Source organism: Calliphora vicina, chromosome 4 (assembly GCF_958450345.1).
Source record: "Calliphora vicina chromosome 4, idCalVici1.1, whole genome shotgun sequence".
Classification (NCBI taxonomy): Eukaryota; Metazoa; Arthropoda; class Insecta; order Diptera; family Calliphoridae; genus Calliphora; species Calliphora vicina.
In genome coordinates this window covers 108,142,735-108,158,136 of record NC_088783.1, presented here as the reverse complement: position 1 = coordinate 108,158,136, position 15,402 = coordinate 108,142,735, and the positions used below count along the sequence as shown (strand labels likewise).

Below are 15,402 nucleotides of genomic sequence, written 5' to 3'. Positions count from 1 at the left end.
CGAAAATTCGAACTTAAGTTCGATTTTTTTTTTTTAACACCTTATCAATAAAAAATCATGAATAAATCTTGAAAATTATTGAATTTCGACATGTTTTCGAAGTTCGAAATAAGTTCGAAATTTTTTTTATAATTTCTCATACAAATTAAATATATTTTAAAAGTAAATTAAATCTAGCTTATTTTTAGCTTATGTTTAATAACAAGTTTTATTATTTTACTTTGAAATCGATATTAAAATCATTGAATTTAAAAATTTTTTGCAAAGTTCGAAATATGAAATTTTTAAAAATTTTAAATTTTGCTTATAATTGTTTATTAAAATCACTTAAATCAGCTGCTTTTAATATATTTTAAAGTAAATTTTAGCGAATACTTGTTAATTAAATTTTAGCTTATGTTTTAAAATTCAAACTTAATTTCGAAATTTAGTTTTTTGCCTTAAATTAAGTTTTAGCTGCTTTCATTAGCTGCTGGGATTTCAACAAATTTTCAATGATCGAATTAAATAATTTTTCGAAATTTTAAAATTTCGTTTATAATTTTTAAATAAAATAAAATCACTGGAATTTAGCTGTTGTTTATATATATTTTAAAAGTAAATACAGGGCGAGAAAAGGGTAAATACCCCACAAAACCGAAAATTTTAATATAAAGAAGGAACAAATTTAAAATAAATTTTACTTTATTTCTCACATAGGCAACTATTTTCCTATCCTTAGATTCAAAAACCTTGAGAATAGACTTCACCACTAATAACCGTAACAGAGGAAATTTATATACTCTTCTCTTGACTATGACTATTTATTTATTTAACCTAAATATCCTCTTAATTCATCTCAATTCATACCCTACTACATTTAACTCTAATTTCCACACTAATGGCAAGCATCTTTACCAAAGAATTTCCAATTAAAAATTTTAATTTTATTTTACTAATTAAAAATCTAAATACACATATGTTTTTTGAAACTTGTATAAATAAATAACACAAACTGTTTTCAATCTACATTCAAATTCATTGCAACTTCAGCACTATTCACATGTTCGCGGAATACAATGTGGCAAAATATTTTTAAAATTTGTTTTCTTCTAATTGCAACAACAGTAGCATTTTGCTATGCCAGTCCCCGGATGACCAGTCTAACTCTCACTCGTAATTATTTGTTAATAATTTGTTGTGTAACTACAGGAATTTCACGTTTTCAAGTTAATTTTTTTTTTATTTAGTTTTACCGAATGAGGATCGCGAACATCCATTTAAAAAAGTGGGAGGTAAATACTATCATTTTGCACGAGATGAGGAGGTAAGATTAATATTATTGCACTAACAAATATATTCAAAAATATTTTTAATTTTCTTTGGTTTTTACTTTTATCTTACATAGGTTAGTTGGTTCCAAGCTTTATTGACTTGTGCTACTATGGGCGCTAACCTAGCCTCTTTTCATACCCTGGATGAATGGCAAGCTTTATCAGATCATTTAATTAAATATTATCCCAGAAAAAAAAATTGGTGGATATCAGCCTCTGATTTAGAATCGGAGGATGATTTCTCTTGGTATCGTACTGGTGAACGTGTAGCCTATACTGTATGGTCTGTTGATCAACCGGATAACAATGATGGCATCGAGAATTGCGTAATATTGTGGAAAAGAAACAACCAGTTTGAAATGAATGATTATGACTGCGATAAAATAGCACATTATATTTGTGAAGCTAGTAAACCAATAACTTTAGTAATACATGCCACTTAAAGATACAAGCTTTTAGTTTTAAAGAATATAAAGACAGTTTTGTCATATTGAAACACAGCAATGAATTAACTATTTAAATAATATAATATTTAATACTAGTAAATACTTTAGCAAGTAAAGACAGTTTGATCATCATTAAGTTACATTTAAATAAAAAACATTTTAAAATATTAATTAAAATAAATAAGTACGAATTTTGTTATTAGATACTGAACAGAACTAGAACAGAACTAGAACAGAACTAGGTTAGGTTAGGTTAGGTTCCATGGGTAGCCACTCTTCAAGCATCTCACTTGGGTTCATTCAAAACTGATCTCATTGTGATACCCAAGGGGTAAACATCTTGGTATTAATTATACGTCCGTTGTTTCCAGGCTAAACCAACCAGATTCTCTGATGAAAGAGTAGATTCGTCTAAGACTTATCCTTGATAGCTCATCTAAGCATGATAGGAATGGTGTTCCGAAGATGCGTTCCCTCAGATTTATCAGAGCCGGGCATTGACAGAATAGGTGTGACACCGTCTCATCCTCTTCTTCATTATGGCAGCTCCTACAGTAGTCATTATACCGTAGGCCCAATCTCCTAGCATGTGTCCCAATTATACAGTGTCCTGTAATGAAGGAGACAATTAGCCTTATTTGCTCACGACGAAATTCCATAAGTAGATTCGTCTTGCTGGCATCATATACGGGCCAAGTAGACCTCGTTGTAACACAGGAAGACTCATTGGTCCACCTGCTTTGTGCAGATTCATATAGTGTCCGCTGAACAGCCATCTTGCATATAGCAAGGGAAATACCAGAAAAGGGGTCGATCTCATCATCATCCATCATCGCCCCCATTTTGGCCAGTTCGTCAGCTATACAATTACCCTGATTACCATCGTGGCCAGGGACCCATATAAGCGTTATCCTAGAATGTCTCGCTATCTCATTAAGGGATACCCGGCATTCCTCGGTTAACCTAGATGTCGTAAAGACACCCGCTATTCCTTTAACGGCAGCCTTGCTATCGGTAAATATACATATATCGCCAGATATTTGATAAAACCTCAGCCAGTTGGATGCACGTTTAATGGCCGTAATTTCCGCCTGAAGAGCCGTACAGAAGTTAGGTAGCCTGAAATAGGATTTAATCCCATAGTTCTCAATAAAGAAACCACCACCGACCCTATTGCCCCTCTTTGAGCCATCAGTAAATACCCTTATGACATCATCAGAGTTGGAAGCTGTGGGTTACAGCACTGAAGGATCTCCAAGATCTCCTCCGGGCTAGATGGCTCAGCTGGTATTTTAGCTATGGATCTAGGCTTTCGGGGTATCTCACTCACAGATACCACCTCAAGCCTAGACCCCGGCCAAACCTCACCCAGTGATGCGACGGCAGTCTTTAGTAGCAACGCTGAGCGTTCATCTACACAAGACATAAGTTTTACGTGACCCTGGTACCAACCAGCGTCATCGCATTGTGGAGGAGTGCCTGGGTTCTCTTTGAGAACTTTCCAAAACACCCCTACCAGTTTTTGCTTCACCATATCCCAATTCAATTGAGATATGGATCCGTCATTCGCACTCCGGTCGATAACCGCCCTAACAAGACTGTCTTTGACAATCTCGCTAAAGGATTTAGCTAACGACCTTTGTGCCGCTTTGGGACGTTTAGGTCCCGGTTGCTGGCTCTTGGTCGCTGTATCCTCCTCTGAACGTTGCCGTTTAGGCCCCGCTGGTAATTCAGCAGAAGGAGGAGCGGTCTTGAGACCAGCAATATAGGCTTTCGCCCAGGAAAGCGAAGCTTGTTGCTCCTTAGTGAGGTCCTCGACTTTTTTCGAGCCAAGTGCCTCAACAAAGCGGTAAGCGGAACGCCTGGTGGTAGCAGCCCTTCTAGCAGGGTTTTTATGCCTGGGGTTAGTTTCAGAGCCGGGATTGGCCAGGGGTGATGCGTCTTCAGGACAGGAGGATTCCTTCACAAGACCTGAGCGCACAGTTGGCATATGGGAAGCATCCGTGAGGGGCGACTTAGTCGCTTCCCCCTTAGAGGCACCCGAAACAGGGGGTTTAGCCGCCTTGACGACTTGGGCTTTCGCGGCTTTGGAGGTACTTGGAGAGAAGTCCAGAGGTACCTCGCCGCTTAGGTCACTACCACCTATTGCCTTGGATTTTTTACAATCAGCCAATCTGGGTATGCCAGATTGACCTCTTGCGACACCAGTAGCATGCAGACTAGTCTGGCCCGGTGTGATCACCTGACTAGCCTGAGTTGCAGTAGCATTCGACTCACCACAGCCCGATACCATCGCTGTGGGAGTAGGGTCCCCGGAGATTATGAAGCCCCCGACCGGGTACATGGGGCATGCCTTATCCTCTTCCATGTGCCCTGATGGACAATTACTTGCATTTTATACCTGCTGCCAGGTGTTGAGATAACTGCCGCCCCATTGGAGAAACAGACGCAGACCACCAGCCGCCCAATATGGGAAACAGACGCTGGTGGATTTCGGACGGACATTAAAGAGTCCTTACGGACCAGCCGGACTATCCACCTTAACCACCCCTCTCAATGAGGGGAAAATGGTTCGATGGAAATAACATCTGATAGCCGCCCCAGAGGAGAACAGACGCTATCAGACAAAGGGAGGGTAGTTCTTAGTATCATGCTCAACGCGTGCCCTTCTGGAATGGGAGACCCTGCCAGAGACAGCCAACTCAAGTTAAACTGTCCCCTCCAGCATGGCCAACGCGAATCATCGCACTTAAGCCTCTACATCGCGTCAAGATGACTACCCATCGTAGAAGAACTAGAACAGAACTAGAACAGAACTAGAACAGAACTAGAACAGAACTAGAACAGAACTAGAACAGAACTAGAACAGAACAGAACTAGAACAGAACTAGAACAGAACTAGAACAGAACTAGAACAGAACTAGAACAGAACTAGAACAGAACTAGAACAGAACTAGAACAGAACTAGAACAGAACTAGAACAGAACTAGAACAGAACTAGAACAGAACTAGAACAGAACTAGAACAGAACTAGAACAGAACTAGAACAGAACTAGAACAGAACTAGAACAGAACTAGAACAGAACTAGAACAGAACTAGAACAGAACTAGAACAGAACTAGAACAGAACTAGAACAGAACTAGAACAGAACTAGAACAGAACTAGAACAGAACTAGAACAGAACTAGAACAGAACTAGAACAGAACTAGAACAGAACTAGAACAGAACTAGAACAGAACTAGAACAGAACTAGAACAGAACTAGAACAGAACTAGAACAGAACTAGAACAGAACTAGAACAGAACTAGAACAGAACTAGAACAGAACTAGAACAGAACTAGAACAGAACTAGAACAGAACTAGAACAGAACTAGAACAGAACTAGAACAGAACTAGAACAGAACTAGAACAGAACTAGAACAGAACTAGAACAGAACTAGAACAGAACTAGAACAGAACTAGAACAGAACTAGAACAGAACTAGAACAGAACTAGAACAGAACTAGAACAGAACTAGAACAGAACTAGAACAGAACTAGAACAGAACTAGAACAGAACTAGAACAGAACTAGAACAGAACTAGAACAGAACTAGAACAGAACTAGAACAGAACTAGAACAGAACTAGAACAGAACTAGAACAGAACTAGAACAGAACTAGAACAGAACTAGAACAGAACTAGAACAGAACTAGAACAGAACTAGAACAGAACTAGAACAGAACTAGAACAGAACTAGAACAGAACTAGAACAGAACTAGAACAGAACTAGAACAGAACTAGAACAGAACTAGAACAGAACTAGAACAGAACTAGAACAGAACTAGAACAGAACTAGAACAGAACTAGAACAGAACTAGAACAGAACTAGAACAGAACTAGAACAGAACTAGAACAGAACTAGAACAGAACTAGAACAGAACTAGAACAGAACTAGAACAGAACTAGAACAGAACTAGAACAGAACTAGAACAGAACTAGAACAGAACTAGAACAGAACTAGAACAGAACTAGAACAGAACTAGAACAGAACTAGAACAGAACTAGAACAGAACTAGAACAGAACTAGAACAGAACTAGAACAGAACTAGAACAGAACTAGAACAGAACTAGAACAGAACTAGAACAGAACTAGAACAGAACTAGAACAGAACTAGAACAGAACTAGAACAGAACTAGAACAGAACTAGAACAGAACTAGAACAGAACAGAACTAGAACAGTATAAATTCCTAAACAAAAATAAAAAAAAATTGTTATAAAACCATTTTAAAAACAGAAATTTTAGCTGAACAAAATTGTGAATATGATAGTAAAGAAGGAAAAAAATAATACATCCGTTCTCTATTTATCCTACAATAAACCCTTCCTTTTATAACCCATAAAATGGAATAAAAAATATTAAAAAAAAACATATTGCCAGCTCTTCTATTATGCTTCTAATTTAAACGGAAGTGTAAAAATCCGTTTATATAGACTTCAAAGTAAAATCGAACAAAAAAAACCCAAACAAAGTAAAGGAAAACATGTTTTAAACCAAATCAGATTGATTCAACACTCAATACTCAGTAAAGTAAAGAGGGCTATAAAGTATTGGTAAAAAAAAATTGGTATTAAAATGTTAGAAGAAGCAAGAAAAAAAAGCAACAGCACACAATGGGAAAAGGAATCGACTGACCCTAAGCAGCTGCCATTAACATTAACAGACATGTAGCAGGCAACTACTGCTGTTGCAACAACAATTACTGCATAGCATCATACCACACCACATGATGCAATTACAACATTTTGGTGGTAAAAGCATTACAGCCGCTTGTTAGCAGGGAGTAGGAGGAGAATTGGAAGTAGTGATTTTGTATTTTCTCTTGTTAGAGCTAGTCGGTTGATGTGTCTATTAAAATACTTTGTTGGCCTCAATGGTTTTATTAGATTTGCTGTAAATAGCTAAAGCTAAAAGGACAGGGATGTGATAAATAGGGTGCAAGATAATAGATTTTAGGATCCGTTGACTTATTTAGCTGTTGTGGAGAATAAAATTCTGAAACAAGAGCTAAATGCTTCTAAATCTAACAAGAATTTTTCATAAAACTTAACTAATCCCAGGTTCAAAGAACTAAAATCTATGTTCTCTTTTGCTTTTCTTTCAGATTTTTAAACTAATTTTTTCAATAGAATTCTAATGATAGAAATAGGTTGTCCTACTCTTTTAAGATACTCACATGCAACAGACTGAAATGGATTTGATATTTACAAAGCCCAAAAGTAGGTTAATTAAAATAAAACCGAAATGAAACCATGTGAAATTGAAAATTATTAAATCAATAATATTTAGATTCATGCCAAGTAAGATAGTTTATCGATGGTCATGGATTGACACCTCGTAACTAACATTTTCATTCAAGATAAGATAATGATGTCAAACGATTTCTCCATCCTATTATTTGGCATCATTATCTCAACATGAAAAATAATAGTTTGTTACGAGGTGTCAACATATGTTTTCGACAAACATAAACCCAAAGTCCAATGAAGGTTATTGATATAGAAGAATTCAATTCCATTCAACTTGAAGCGACAAACGTTCGTTCGCTTTGATTTTCATTCGAAACCGAGAAACAGGCTACATCTAGTGATTTTCTCCGCATAAAGAAAAATATAATAATATGACGATTAAGCAGCCTGTAACATTTTACTGGCAACATACATAGTGCAACACGAAAAAAACTTTAAAAAAAATTCGATTTTGTTATTACCTTTTTTCCCCTGCATTTTTTAAAGTTTTTTACGAATTTGATCTTGAAGATGAAGTTTTTTTGATTTTATTCTTTATGACAAGGGCTACAACTTTGCCTCAGAGAGTAAATCAAAATTCCGAACTGTTTGCAAGATATGTGCCTGGGAAAATTATCAGTTTTTTGCCAAATTTGGGTAAATTCTTTCCGGTCTTTTTTTTTTGCTCTTTTACCACGTACTGGTGTCCGTATATGGTTATATTTCCACGATGTAAAAAATTACACACAGTGATATTGAATTTTTAAAACAGAGACCTTCTCTAAAACAGACTAAAGAAAACAATAGGAACCTTTTGGTGTTGGACACAATAAATTTACATGTTCTGAAGGAAAACCGTCTCTCTCCAGCTTCCAATCGAACTCCAACTAATTCAAGCCCGTTTAATTAATTTTAATGAATTTATGAATTTATTTCCTTATACTTTGAATTAAATATCGCCTTGTAACTAACTAGATTTTCCTTTTAGAACCCTCCATTAAATCTTAATACAAATGCTATTCTAAACATAACAAAACATCACAAAATGGCTGTATAAGGCATCAGTTTAATAATATGTTTAAAATAGGCAGATCTCAGCGGGCAAATGACTTAGTAAATATGCCTTTCAAAAGGCCTTAAATGAATAATAGCCTGTTTCACAATATCGAATGAAAGAATTCGTTAGCATTCAATTTCGCGATCTAATTCAAGAGTTTATGGCATTCTTCGTCCACTTACTCGATCGAATATTCCGACTCGACTTGCCAAAACTCCTTGAGATACTAAAGTTCTATTCTAATTAACAATATTTTAGACATACAATTAATGAGATTCTATTAGTAAACTTCTAGTTCTGTTTTCTGCAACTTCTGTCATTTATATGATTTGGAATATTATTCGATGATCTGATTTGGCTAACATTCAATAATTTTTTCCAGTTCGGTCAACAGTAGAATATAGTTTCACTTGCCATAGGCCTATCAAGACGTCCAATTTTTTAATGTCTATGGTTTGTGTTCTGTCTGTTGAAATCAGTTTTCTGAAGACCCCAGATATCTTCGGGATCCAAATCTTCAATAATTCTGTCAGACATGCTTTCGAGAAGTTTGCTGTTTAAAATCAGCAAAATCGGTCCATAAATGGCTGAGATATGGGGAAAAAACCAGGACAACCTCGATTTTTTACCTATATTTGGATTACTAAGTCATTAATATAGACCATATGGATATCTAATGATAGATATTTCAAAGACCTTTGCAATGACCTATATTAAAAATAATTTAAAAAAACAACTCGAAAAAAAAATTAAAAAAACTGCCTTTTTTACCTAAAAATATTTAAAATTTTTATGAAGCACACCGATTGGTCAACAAAGCTTATGGTGAATGTGTTCCATCGGTTTCAACGTGCGAGAGATTGTTTATGCGGTTCAGCGAAATCATTGAAAGCTACTCAAGCTGCAATTTCAAAAGCTAGGAAACTGAGTATCATTCAGATTGAAGCCGAGAGACCTTCGAACATTGCATGTCCGAAATTATGCTTGAACGCTATAAAAGAAAATCGTTTGAAAAATGGATCTATTAAGATAAGAGTAACATGCACCGAACGCAACTAATTCGTTTGAAGAGATCATTAGTTTTTTTTTAAAGTTTTAACAAGATTTTTTGAATAAAAATTTAACCCTTTAAAGTAATTTCATGATATTTAAAGCATATTTGTATACCCTACACCACCATAGTGGGGAGGGTATATTGGATTAGTGCTGATGTTTGTAACGTGCAAAAATATTGTGCCAACACCAACCTTAAAGTATACCAATGTGCTCAGGATCACTCTCTGAGTCGTCCGTCCGTCCATATAAACCTTGTAATCAAACTACAGGTCGCAATTTTAAAGATAATTCTATGAAATTTTGTGTAAGCTTTTCTATTCCTTCAAGGACAAAGTCTATTGAATTTAGTTAGAATCGGTCCATTATTTCTACTAGCCCCCATACGATTGCCCTATCTGAATATAGTTAAGCTCTTATAAATATCTTAGTTATATAGATATCCCAACCAAATTCAGCACAAATTAGTTTTCTGTAAATTGTACTCTCACCACCAAGTTTTGTAACGATCGGTTCATAATTAGTCATAGCTGCCATATAAGGCCCACTTCCGAAAATAACTTTAACTATCATAAATCTCTTAAAAATCTTGGTATTCTAATAAAATTCAACACAAATAAGTTTCATATATACAAAAGTCATGTCACTAATTTTTTTAACGATCGGTCGATAACACTATGCAACAAATGAAGACTTTTAGAAAAACACAAGATCATGACAGTATAGGTTCGACTCTACTACCAAAGGGTAGTAAAAGCCTATACTCAGTTTGTCCATTTTGGTGACCGATTGTTTTTTATGGGCCCCCAAAGTTTCTGAAAATCAGTGGGGCCTCTAAAAAAGGTATCATCAGTTTTTGGTTAACAGCTAATTCAGACTTTGTGGCACGGCTTAACTTTATATGGCAATAATATAGCTAAGAGTCCGCCAAAAAAATTTCGTTAAAACCTTTTTCCATAAAATAGCTTTTTCGTGGACTTTTGTTAAAAAAAAAATTGGAAGAAAATTTTTTTTTACTTTTTTTAGAATAACTTCCAGCGACTCCTAATTTTTCAATAACAATATTTTGCAAAGTTGTAGCTACGGTAAATCTGAATAACTCTTGTGAACATATCAATGCAATCCGAACATATCTAGGCATTCTAAATAGCTGTCAAAACTCACTTTGTTGCTTAAAAATATTAGTTTTTTACTATTTTTTGACTCTAAAACAAAAATTGTTTGTTAAAAATGTACGCCCGTGTGTATACTTCTCTATTGTGCTGAAATAACGAAGAATGGGCAAATCATTATCGGTATGATCCGGGCGCATCACTTTATCCAATCTTGATCACGCAAGACCGGCTTGATGCAAGATATGAAAAAACATTAAAATTTTTTAAAGTGGGCAAGGCTTTTGGAGCTTCTGAAGCGTAAATATAAGCTTTTTATATAAGTTTTTGATATCGGTGGAAACCTTATGACTTGGAGATTGACATTTTAGTAAAATAAATTAATTTTGTGTTTTTACGGACTGATTTACCTTAAAAACTAACAATATTTTAAAATGGTGATTTTCCATCAAGAAAAATAAAAACTTTGAATTAATGTAAAATTTTAACAGTTACAGACATCACAATAAAATTTGGAAGTAATATAGATCTAAATGTTCTTAAGTCAATGGCATCAGTAATATTGCCATTCTTTGTTTTCAAACACCGAAATTCCTAAAACGGGGTAAATGTGTTCCAAAAACTGAGTTTTTTTTAGAAAATAGCCCACTTTGACGTTATTTACAGTATGATAGTAAAAACGTTTTGTATGTATATAAACAATATATAGGGCTATACAAATATGATGAGTTTCTGAGGATCGGTGCTTTGCCTTTTTAGAATTTTTTACTCAAACCTAAAATTTTGTATCAAAATTGGCCAAGTTTGGATAGGGCTGGGGGGTACAATGTCCGCTTAAGTTAGTAAAATTTTACTTTATACGTTTTTGCATTAAGTTCTCTTTCCAGATCATAAAAAAATGTATATAGCCACAAAGAAAATTAGTTTTTTATAAAAGAAAAAATATGGGGACTTTTTTGGGAAAAAACTTAAAAAAACACACGCATACAAAGTTGAAATATATAAAAAGATGCTTCAAATTTGGATGCGAGTAACTTTTTATAGGGACGAAATAATTGTTATCAGGTTGGTTTTATTTTCTTTAGAATTTTATCGCAAATATCGTAGGCCCATCATATATAAAATACAAAAAAAAGATCGAGCAAAATTTAAAAAAAAAAATAAATAAAATTTTTCTTCCTATATTTTTTCAATAAAAGTGCACGAAAAAGCTATTTTATGGAAAAAAATTTAACAAAATTTATTTGGCGGACTCTTAGCTATATTATTGCCATATAAAGTTAAGCCGTATCACAAAGTCTGAATTTACTGTTAACCAAAAACTGATGACACCTTTTTTAGAGGCCCCACTGATTTTCAGAAACTTTGGGGGCCCATAAAAAAAAATCGGTCACCAAAATGGACAAACTGAGTATAGGGTTTTACTACCCTTTGGTAGTAGAGTCGAACCTATATAGTCATGATCGTGTGTTTTTTTCACTGTTGCACTGTGTAAGTAATCATAGCTTCCATATAATGCCCACTTCCGAAAATCATTTTAATGAGTGTAGATTTCTTAAAAATTTTGGTATTCAAATAAAATTCAACACAGATAAGTTTCATATATATAGAGAAGATATGCCACCTAATTTTATGGTTTATAATTATATAATCATCTTCTCGGTGTTGGGTATCATATTGTTACGAAATTGTACTTGAATTCAAATATAACGATTTCAAGGGCTGATTTAAAAGTAGCAGAATGCTTTCAAATAAGAGTGCTGTAATAGCAAACTGTAACATATCTGTGGGCATTATTAAATAAAAGCTTTCAGGTGACCATTGATCGTGGGTTGGCAACGCTGTTTGAATTCGAATATTCAGTTAAAGAACATTGTAGAAAGTACACCACAGATGGCGTATGATCTAGAGTGCAGATGGCAGTGTTATAAATAGTGGCAGAGGTTGCAGTCGTTAGTGAGTTTTATCAGAGACGCTTTTCGAATAAACATCAACTGAGTGCCTTAAAGTGTGTTGTATTTTTCAAGTAAATTCGTGCACATTATAAATTGTGTCTGTGTTTCTGAGAGTTTGTAAACGTGCGTTGAGTGGCTGTTTAATTCTGTTGTTGTACATTTCAAAGAAATAAAGAGTTGTTACAATTTTCAAACTACTAAACGGCTTTTATTTGCAATCAAAAGTATCCGGTTTATTTAAAGGAAATAAACCAGCGTTTTGAAAAGGTTAAAACGTAACAATATGGTCGGGCTTGACCGACTATACTTTACTTGTTTATAATAATAACTGTAGAAAAAACAATATTTTACAATAGTACCAACAAAATACATTTTTCTAAAACAACTAAAAAATGTACTTTTTTATACATTTATGTTTTTCCTTAATTGGAAACTATTTTATAATATTTAGCGAAATTTTTAATAAAACTTGTGAAAGACAAAAAAAATTCTAAAAGGTACCAAAAAAGTACTTTTTTACAAAATTACTTAAATTCAAAATTTTCTTTAACAATACATATTTAATGTTTTTAACAATACATATTTAAGTATTATTTTAAATTTTTTACAAAATATCTAAGAAGTATTTCAGTAAAAGTCTGTATGTATTCAAAAACAAAAAAGTTTTAAAAAGTAATTTTTCCCCTTAATTGTAAAAAAGATGTGAAACAATATTTTCTAATTGTGTAAAGTGAATTTATGGCATTTTTAATGATACTTTTATATGGTTTTGATATGTTTGGGAAAATTTAAGGTCATGCCATTAAGTAGGCATACCTACTAAAGGCCTTCTAAATTTACCCTCTGTCCTATGTCAATTACAATTACTGATATCTGCATGTTTGTTCTATCATATCCACTCCTTATACATGTAATATTCCATCAAAAAATTAGAGGTATAGGTTACCAAATAAGTACAGCTTCTGTTATACTTACTTACATTCGCATATCAAATGGAAATAATAATGGAAATGTATACATTTTACGCATATGTACATATATCCTGCTGTATGTTTACTAAAATAAATCCTTATTATATTTACAATCAAGAAACAACCCTCTAAAGCCATTATGAGAAATCCCTCAACAAATATTCAACGGAATTCATTACGAGTGTTTTCGTTTATGGTTTGAATTGAGTATAAAATATTTTATGGTATTCAAGAATTTCAGTAGCAAATGAAGGATTTATTTTGTAAATGAAATGAAAGATTAAATATGTATGTAGTAGAGAGAAAATCCCAGCATACTTTTAGGCTGAGTTTTTTATAAACCCAAACTTCGTGTGTAAAGTATAGTAGCTGGCAGGGAGAAGTTAAAATATAAAAAATGTAGTATGCCTTGAGGCGTTTTACAGTATTTACCAAACAGATAAATAAATATTTACCTCAAACACCTAACAATGTTAACATCAACTAATCCTATAAGTAGACTATGTTTAACAATAAACTGTGATTACCCCTTGGAGTGGCACTTTTTCCAACAATAAATCAATTGTTGATGTAGTGCTAAAATTAGCAGGATTTCTTTAAATAACCAAGTTATTTTGGTTGTTCAGGGATAAAGCGAATAATGTGTTTAACAAACAAGCTGTTTATTGCAGCAATTATTTTAATATTTATATTGATGGAGAAAAGTTATTGGTCTTTCTTTAGAAGAAAGTGTTTAAGGGGAAAATGAAAGATTGCTTTAAAATACTACTTTAAGATAGATTTTTTTAAAATTTAATTACAGTTTTGTAAAGTAATGATCCAAAAAAAATTAAACTAATGTTTACTATAGAGACATTTTTATCAAGGACATTAATTACAACCATTAAAACCTTTCTACTTAATGTATTTTATAAATAAATAATGAAAACGAATTATATTTTTTATAAATTTATGTTTTAAAACTCCTTTCTAATAACCCTTAATTCAAGCATTTTAAATAATTACCCACATTAACAAAACTTTAACTTTAATTCACCACCCAGCCTTAAAGTATGCCCTATAAAACTCTCAAATTGTTTACAAAAAGAAAACTAAATTTATGTTGGTAATTTATTTCAACACTAATGAAAACGAAACCGAAAATTTTCATATACTTAATTGCTTTTGTAATTTTGTATTTTAATTTCCAGCTAAAAGCAGACGAAGCAAAAATGAAACTTTGCCTTAAGCTATGCTATGAAAAGACGATTTTAACTTCTCCTTAAGTTATGCCACAATACCTGAAGGAAATTTGGAAAAAAACCAAGGCAAAACACATATTAGCATGACTTTTTTTGTCAAATTATAAATGTTGCTTAATATAAAGTGTTCTTTGCTATTTTTGTTTTAACTAAAAAAAAGCTATAATTCAAAATATATTGTATATTTCTAACATAAAGCCAAAAAAAAGGTAAAAACCTAAAACGCCATTAAAAATGCATCATCATTAACTGAACATTTATAGGCACATGTTACACAAAAAATACACAAAGTTTTGTTCTTCAAAGGATGGGGCTTAGGGACAGTTAGATTTTTCATTATATAGAAATTTTTAAAGACAAATATATGACTTTTTATTATGCTTTTGTTACGAAAAACAAATGACGGTCTAACAAAGCATAAAGGTGGCAAATAAACGTTACAAATATGTTTTGCTTATTTTGGGGGAATATAACAGCACTTGAGTATCAATTAACGGCGTGACTAGATATAATCTTTATTCATAAATAATAAAAGAGTAACTCCACTGATATGAGAGATATAGCTTTATATCTTCTAAAATTTTACGAACAACTTTTGAAACACATCTTCATCCATGGAAAAAAGTGCAGGCAAGTGTTTGGTCCTTTTTTAAAATTCTACCCTTTTAGGGGAGAAATCTGATAAATACATCTAGTTATTTCTGTACCTTTTTATACCCTACACCACCATAGTGGGGAGGGTATTATGCGTTTGTGCAGATGTTTGTAACGCCCAAAAATATTAGTCTAACACCCACCTTAAAGAATACCGATCGACTTAGAATCACTTTCTGAGTCGATTAAGCGATGTCCGTCCGTCCGTCCGTCTGGTCGGCTGGCTGTCCATGTAAACCTTGTGCGCAGAGTACAGGTCGCAATTTTGAAGATATTTCGATCAAATTTGGTGCATATTATTTTTTCGGCTCAAGGACCAAGCCTATTGAAA

General features: G+C 33.5%; 1 protein-coding gene across 1 annotated transcript; it reads left to right on the top strand.

Annotated features, from left to right (window-relative positions):
* The first annotated feature begins 1,020 nt into the window (after positions 1–1,020).
* LOC135959153 (C-type lectin 37Db-like) lies at positions 1,021–1,930 on the top strand. Its single transcript, XM_065510203.1, has 3 exons — positions 1,021–1,155; positions 1,230–1,306; positions 1,388–1,930. Exons 1-3 carry the CDS (start codon positions 1,059–1,061, stop codon positions 1,754–1,756), a joined length of 543 nt encoding a protein of 180 aa, XP_065366275.1. The 5' UTR covers positions 1,021–1,058; the 3' UTR covers positions 1,757–1,930.
* Positions 1,931–15,402: the final 13,472 nt, after the last annotated feature.

Coding starts and splice junctions, on each gene's coding strand:
- LOC135959153 (XM_065510203.1), top strand. CDS start 1,059: ATGTGGCAAAATATTTTTAAAATTTGTTTTCTTCTAATTGCAACAACA. Junction 1,156..1,229: donor GACCAGTCTAACTCTCACTC/GTAATTATTTGT, acceptor TTTTTTATTTAG/TTTTACCGAATGAGGATCGC. Junction 1,307..1,387: donor ATTTTGCACGAGATGAGGAG/GTAAGATTAATA, acceptor TATCTTACATAG/GTTAGTTGGTTCCAAGCTTT.